Source organism: Chelonoidis abingdonii, chromosome 2 (genome assembly GCF_003597395.2).
Source record: "Chelonoidis abingdonii isolate Lonesome George chromosome 2, CheloAbing_2.0, whole genome shotgun sequence".
Taxonomy (NCBI): domain Eukaryota; kingdom Metazoa; phylum Chordata; order Testudines; family Testudinidae; genus Chelonoidis; species Chelonoidis abingdonii.
The window spans coordinates 282787793-282795190 of NC_133770.1; the positions used below are offsets into that span (position 1 = coordinate 282787793).

The 7398-nt window shown below is 50.9% G+C and overlaps 1 protein-coding gene across 1 annotated transcript; it reads left to right on the forward strand.

Annotated features, from left to right (window-relative positions):
- The first annotated feature begins 2061 nt into the window (after positions 1–2061).
- Positions 2062–6730, forward strand: MYC (MYC proto-oncogene, bHLH transcription factor). The gene is made up of 3 exons (XM_032783342.2): positions 2062–2403; positions 3545–4241; positions 5632–6730. Exons 2-3 carry the CDS (start codon positions 3560–3562, stop codon positions 6174–6176), a joined length of 1227 nt encoding a protein of 408 aa, XP_032639233.1. The 5' UTR covers positions 2062–2403; positions 3545–3559; the 3' UTR covers positions 6177–6730.
- The last annotated feature ends 668 nt before the right edge of the window (positions 6731–7398 follow it).

Below are 7398 nucleotides of genomic sequence, written 5' to 3' on the forward strand. Positions count from 1 at the left end.
ACACAGGAATTTGTATATTGGATATGCATTAACTGAATGGATAGTAGGAGCTAGTTTTAAGGAGAAAAAAAAAAGTGGTGGTTGATACCTGAATGTGTGAAGACAAAACTACCGTGGAAAAAAAGTATCAAACGGTATCTGACTCAGAGTAGACCTCTATCCTGTTTTGAGAAGCCTCCACTGGCCCGTCCCTCCCCACTATTGTGATCTGGAGCTACAAAGAGACAGAGCAGTAATAAGATGCCTCCGCTCTTATCATCAAATCTGCACCCAAATGCGTGATTCACACATTCTCCACAGCCTGCCTCTCCCTGTTTATAATTCTCTCTCCTGGTAATCCTTTCAGCCAGTAGAGGGCGCAATTACTCCGCTACCAGTGCGGAGGGTGCAGGGAGCAGGCGTGAGAATCCTTTTTGCAGCCAAAGCCAGTAGTAATGCAGTATGAGTCCCTGGCTAAGAATTTGCGTTTCCTGCAGCGAACCAGAGGCCTCTGACTTTTTTTTTTTTCCCTGCAAGCTATAAGTGTAGCAGTTACACGTCACAATAACTGCATTTTAACAGATAGGTATGACAGCACTTTTCCCCTTAATTGCTTCCCCGAAGATTGTGAGTGCATGGGAGGTAAAGGAAAGTTTGTTAAGAAGACGCAGGGGAAGGTCCCAGCTCGTCTGACCCTTTGAAGCCAGCTGCATTTTAAAATGGTGCAAATCACTCTCAGGTATTTGGTTTGTCTCTCCCTGGTTGGCTGTAAAAGGAGCTCAAGCCAGCAAGGTGAATACGAAAGAGACAAAACAGGAGAGAAAGAGCGTAACTAGGGGACAACTAGGTGAACCTGTGAAACAGGGAGGGGTAATGTGAAATCAATGGCATGTTGGGAATCCCAGGTGTCTGGAATAACTGGGCAGTATCAGTAGCAAAGAATAAAGGAGCTGAGAGCAGGCGGGGATTTTCGTGTGGTAGAGAAAAGAAAGAGTTAACGGTTTTCCCTCCCTCCTTTTACCTGGGAGATGAATCTGGCGGAGCCGCCCGTCTCCTGGGATAAGGGCAGGCTGAGCCTGGCTCCCTTTCCCTCTTTGCAATCTCCATGGAGAAAGCTTTGCACCTGAGTCTATCATTTGGGCGGAGCCAGCTGGTTTATTAAGCTCCCACTATTTTTTTTTCCGGGTGGGAGGGGGGAAGATACTTTTAAATTAAAAAGGACACAGAGACTTTAGCGGGGACACCAGATTGCAGCAGCTAATTGCCTCTTGCCCCTCTGCTTGGGTTTGCTCCGTCTAGTAACCTCCCTCGGCATGAAGTGCTTGTCAACCTCCTTCTGCTTTTTAACCCTGTGCCTGCGCTAGGAAATGCATGTGGGGGATAACAACCCGGGGAGACGTGCTAGAGATACCCGAGCAAAAAATGCTCCTTCTGCTCTAAGCACATTTTAATAGTTCCCCCGTTTACGTTTTCCTCTCTGCTTCCTTCGCTTTTGCACCAGCCCCCTTTTTAGCTGCCCCGCAACGTTCCTTTCAGTGCACACCTGAGGAGCGACTCCTCCCAAACATCTCCGCCCTTTGGTTAACAAAGCGGCGAAATGGCAATAGATGGTTTATGCCCCCGAGATGAAAGCTGGGGAGGCGTCAGGCGACGCCGGCTTGCAAAATAAGAAGAAATAACATCGCTCCAGCCCCACGATCGCGGCGGTAAAGGTGATCACGAAGTGACCTGCGTTGCACAAGGATGGGTTGCATTTGCTGTTGCATGGGTGGAAAGGAGGCCAGAGACATGTCCGCAATTGCAGCGATCACGTTAATTCATCTCTGGTGCGCTTACTATGTTTACTTCCGTTTCTCTCGCTTCTAGTACAACGCAGCCTGTCCCTCTACTCCCTCTCCCCGCTAGTAATAGCAGCCGCCTCTTCTCCGCGCCTCACACACTGCGGCGGCTAACAAAATAGTTCTCGTCGTGCACCAATCCCACCCCTCGCGCACCAGCCCACTCCACCCGCTAGCCCGGAGCCCTGCTTTGGCGGGAAAGGCGGAGCCCTGTTATAAAAGCAGCGGTGCAGGGAGCCTGCCTGCTCTTTGCAGTGGCGAGAGGGAGGGCGACAGGCTCGCACGGTAGCAGGCGCTGCACCGCCTCCTAATCAAGCCCCCTCCCCTCTTACGCCGGCCGGCCGGCGCTTCACAGCCGAGCTAGCGAACTTCCGACTGCCTTGGACTTACAATTCCGTCTGCGAGGGGCTGGCGCGGAGAGTCGCCGGGAAAGGCGCTCCCCCCCTCCCGCCTGCTGCTTTTGTGGGATAATTATTGAGGGAGCTGGGTGTTTTTCTTCTTTTTCTCCTTCACTTTTTTTTTTTTTTGCACCGTCTTTAATCCGCCCACTCCGTTGCATATCCCAGCCGGTGCATCGGAGGAACCGGTGAGTTTGCAAAGACGCGTTCGCACCTTTTGTTAGTAGGGCTCTCCCCGGAGGGAGAGGGACTGCCCCGGGTTTGCACCCTGTGGGGTGCTAGGCTGGGTGGCCCCTTGGGAAAGCGCTGAGCTCGGGGGGTGGCTTAGCTGGGAAGTGTGTACAGACGCAGTGACACAAGGTGTGTAGCAGCGGCAGCAGCCCAGAGCTGCAGCACGGGCAGCCTGTGTGTAAGGCGCGCTCTGCCTTCCTCATTCATTGCACTGGGGTCTTTAAATCGGGCTTTTCCCCTGGCGCTTCAGTGTCCCCTGCAGCCCCGGGCGCGGGAGGGGGGGGGGGTCTGGGTTTGTAACCAGCCAGCGTCCTGGTTGGGTGCTGGGCACACGGGCAGCAGAGTTTGGTTTTCCCCTGCTGCTCTGCAGTCCAGGGGGAGCGAGGCTTGGGCCAGCTGGGTAGTTGGGGAGCTGCCTCCTGGAAGTCGCTGGAAGGATACGCCCCGCTTTTCCCCAGTTGGTGGCTCCGGCTCCTGACCTGCTGGGGAAGTGGGACTGGGGCTGGGCAGAGGGGGCCCTGGCGGGGCGCTGGCTCATTTACACCGCTCTCCAGCTGGGCTGGACAGGCGCTGGAGGGACCAGGAGCCGGCTCCCGAGGAAGGGACGGAGCCGAGCCGGCCAAGACCTGGGGCCCGGGGGCGGGGAGGCGAAGGGGCGGAGAGGAGCCGAGCGAGAGTGAACTGGAGGCGGGCGGCGGCGGCGCAGGGGAGGGACTCGCGGGGAGCCCCTACCGTTGCGGGAGAGGGGGGCGCAGTGGTCGCCGCCCTCTCCTCTCTTAAGGTGGTTCCGGCTCTAAAGAGGCGCCGCAGCGCCCGCTGTGCAGCCCGGCGCACTGCGGGTGCGGGCGGATGGGTCTTTTGGTCCCAGTTTTGCACCGGAGCGAACTGCGGTCTTGTAGTCTGCCCCGTATGTCCTCTATTGATGGGGGGTCGGTGGCTTCAGCCCACTCCTGCGCCGTATTGGGGGGTAGGTGACCCCCTTCTCCAGCGGGGTGTCTCCCCCGTGTTTGCCTCGTTTAGTGGGGGTGTTCCGGGGGGGCTGCACCCTGTTGTTACCCCGCGGCGCCCTGACCCGTGTCCCCCTTCCTTGGCCCTCAGGCACCAGCCGCCGCGATGCCGCTGACCTCGACGCTCCCCAGCAAGAACTACGATTACGATTACGACTCGGTGCAGCCTTACTTCTATTTCGAGGAGGAGGAGGAGAACTTCTACCTGGCGGCGCAGCAGCGGGGCAGCGAGCTCCAGCCGCCCGCCCCCTCCGAAGACATCTGGAAGAAGTTCGAGCTGCTGCCCACGCCGCCCCTCTCGCCCAGCCGCCGCTCCAGCCTGGCCGCCGCCTACTTCCCCTCCTCCGCCGACCAGCTGGAGATGGTGACCGAGCTGCTGGGGGGAGACATGGTGAACCAGAGCTTCATCTGCGACCCGGACGACGAATCCTTCGTGAAATCCATCATCATCCAGGACTGCATGTGGAGCGGCTTCTCCGCCGCCGCCAAGCTGGAGAAGGTGGTGTCCGAGAAACTGGCCTCCTACCAGGCGGCCCGCAGGGAGGGGGGCTCCGGCTCCCGGCTCTGCCCGCCACCGCCGCCCTCGCAGCCGCCCAGCCTAGCCCCCTCCCCCGCCTCCGCCAGTACCTACCTGCACGACCTGGGCGCCGCCGCCTCCGACTGCATAGACCCCTCGGTGGTCTTCCCCTACCCGCTCAGTGAGAGATCCTCCAAGCCCGGCTCCCCGAGCTCCAGCCCGGCTTCCCTGCTGGGCGATGACACCCCGCCCACCACCAGCAGCGACTCGGGTGAGTATCAGCCCACCCCTCTTCTCTCAGCAGGCTGCCCCAGCGCCTAGCCAGACAGGGGGGCTTCCCTGGGGAGATCGGCAGGGGCACAGCCCGGCTGCTCCTCGCCTCTTGGGGAGTCACACGTGCAGGTAATTGGCCCTGCCAGGGACTTCCCCTGGGGCCCTTTATGGCTCCAGCTTCCCGTTCCTATAACTTATCAAACAGTGTTTGCCGGCCCCGCGGTAAGCGCTGAGCAATAGCTGCTCCCTCTGTGCGTTTTGGGGCGCACGCTTGTCCCGTGAGTGTACCCGTTGTATGCCACTTTAAAAGTTAACCTCGCCACATGTACTAGGTAACAGTTCTGTTGGGTTGCCTTGTAATTTGCTCAGGGTGAATACTTGAAAGGTTTAAAACACGAAGGGCCTGGACAGGACGCACAGTTGGTTTCCTGCTGAAACTGGTGTGCGTAACTCCTCCCACCCTAAGGACTTCAGTCCCCCTATTGCATGTGCTTTTTTAAATGCCACGTTAGCAAGGCACACTGAGAGGCTCTGCGCGAATTACATTTCTTGGGAAACCAGCCCATTGGGGACAGGGGAGGAAGGTGTTAACTTTCATAACAGGCTCTGAGTCATTCCCCAAAGCTAGAATCTTATCCAATTGAATCTGTCCTCCAGTGACATTCATGGGATGGGATGGGAGGTGCTAGTAAAAGTAGTTGAAGAGAAGTAAATGGGTCTGGGAAAGTACGTTTTTTTTTCTTTTTTTTTTTTTTTTTTTTTTTTTTTAAGGCATGCTTGTATATCTTTCAAACAAAGTTTGAGACAAACCCATGTATAGTCAGGGATTGAGTTTGTCTGCCCACGAAGTTTATAGTGGTTTTTGTTTTTTGTTTTTTTCTCCCCTGGATTATCCATGAATAATGGGGGGAGCTTCTGAAGGTGCCCTTAAAAATGTGTTAAGTAACCTTTGCTTTGGGGTGTTGCCAAAGACTCACTAAATATTTATGGATGGCTTCCATGATTCGGGGGGATTAATTTTTTGCCGGGGTGGCATGGGGTGGGGTTAGGTTAGGTTATGCTGTAACATCTGCTGTCAGCATTCAACTTCTGCTGTCTGTTCAGAATTACGTAACTTGCTATCTGGGAGGCAGGGTTTGGCAGTCTGGGATCCAGAGTTAAGAATTACAAAAGAGGAGTCTGTTCTTTTTAACAATACTTCTGTTGAATGTTGGATTTCTCAAAGAAATCATTTTTCAGGGAAGTGGAGGTTTTAGAAGCAGATTACAAAATGTTTGGTTTTTTTAAAATGGCATCTTATTCTCCATTATATAGCAAGGAACACTTACAAACTGTTTTTTTAAATGTTCCTACAAGTTGACTTACAACAGGGGTATTTTTAATTCCAGAAGAAGAACCAGAGGAAGATGAAGAAGAAATTGATGTTGTGACAACAAGTGAATCCGAATCAATCACACAACCAACAGAAGAGCACAGTAAGCCACATCACAGCCCACTAGTTCTTAAGCGGTGTCATGTCCCCATCCATCAGCACAATTATGCTGCTCCTCCCTCCACCAAACTTGAGTATCCTTCAGCAAAAAGGATAAAGTTGGACAATGGCAGAGTTCTCAAACAAATCAGTAATAACCGAAAGTGCTCAAGTCCCCGCACATCAGACACAGAAGAAAACGACAAGAGGCGAACACACAATGTCTTGGAGCGCCAAAGGAGAAATGAGCTGAAGTTGAGTTTCTTTGCTTTGCGTGACCAAATACCTGAGGTAGCCAACAATGAAAAGGCACCCAAAGTTGTCATCCTTAAAAAAGCCACAGAATATGTTCTTTCTATTCAAACAGATGAACACAGACTGATTGCAGAGAAAGAACAGCTGAGGAAGCGGCGAGAACAGTTGAAACACAAACTTGAGCAGCTAAGGAACTCTTGTGCATAGATTAGAATAATCTAATCCAGACTGAAATAAAACATTAATACTTCTAATCTTACTCATGAACTATGCCAATGCGTAAAGTATGGAACCATTGCAGTTGCATGCTGTGCAAAGTAACTCAAGACTACACAACCTTGGCTGGATCTTGGAAGGGTTTAGCCATAACCTCAAAGCTGCCTCATAATTAATAATTTGGGCATAAGGACAAATGGGACTTTTCTTCATGCTTGAGGATGAACTTTTCAATTTTGTTCTTTGAAAATTTTGTATTTAAGTCATTTTTCTTAAGACAATTCCAAAATGATGTCCTCCAAATGGCTGTATATATTTACATACCTTTATTGCTATGTACATACTTTTAATAAAATCTTTATAGAAAAATGTGCAACATTAATACTCAGCAGTTGTGGCAACTGGGTTTATACTTTGTCTTGAACTTCTGTGCCAGAACATTTCACTATTTTGTGGGTTTTATTTAAATACATTTTCTTTTAAAAATTAATTTTTATTTTGTTTTTAGATAAATAAATATTTTGCCTAAAATATAATTAGTTAAACCATGTGTAAAGACTTTGCTGCTTCTTCCCGTATTGTCATCTATAGCTCACAGATTCGGTGTCTTTGTAATAATGCTAGTAATCTACCATAACTGAAGCGTATATTAAGATTTTAAAATTTAAATTATTTTTGTCTTTAATAAAATACAGGGGGGAAGTTGCCAGATTAATAGTCCTATAGATACAACTTGTCTTCATACATTGGCAAAGCAGGTAAAAGCAAGGTTTTTAACCTTGCCTCATCAAATCACTAAATCACTGCTTTTAGTGTTTGTTTAGCTAGCCAGTCCAGTTGTTGCCCTTTTTCACTATATCAAAAATAGGAGTTATGAGAGTGGCTTCCAGTGTGATCACCTTTCTATTTAGAACTAAGGCCTTGGCTACACTTGAGAGTTACAGCGCTGTTGGTGGTTTTATAATGCTGTGACTCACTCCCTGTCGCCACTGACACGGCACATACAGCTCTGTCTCTGTGGCTACAGCACTGCTTGTACTTTACCTTCCCAAGAGGAATAAAGAGTATACACTGGTGCTCTAGCACTGCCACAGCAGTGCTAAACAGGGAATAATCTTAGTATGCTGTAACTGACCTCTGGAAGCTTCCTGTAATCCTTTTAAGTGAAGATTACTCTTTGTTTTGTTGTGATGCCTCTCTTTTGTTGTGAACT

Coding starts and splice junctions, on each gene's coding strand:
- MYC (XM_032783342.2), top strand. CDS start 3,560: ATGCCGCTGACCTCGACGCTCCCCAGCAAGAACTACGATTACGATTAC. Junction 4,242..5,631: donor CACCACCAGCAGCGACTCGG/GTGAGTATCAGC, acceptor TTTTAATTCCAG/AAGAAGAACCAGAGGAAGAT.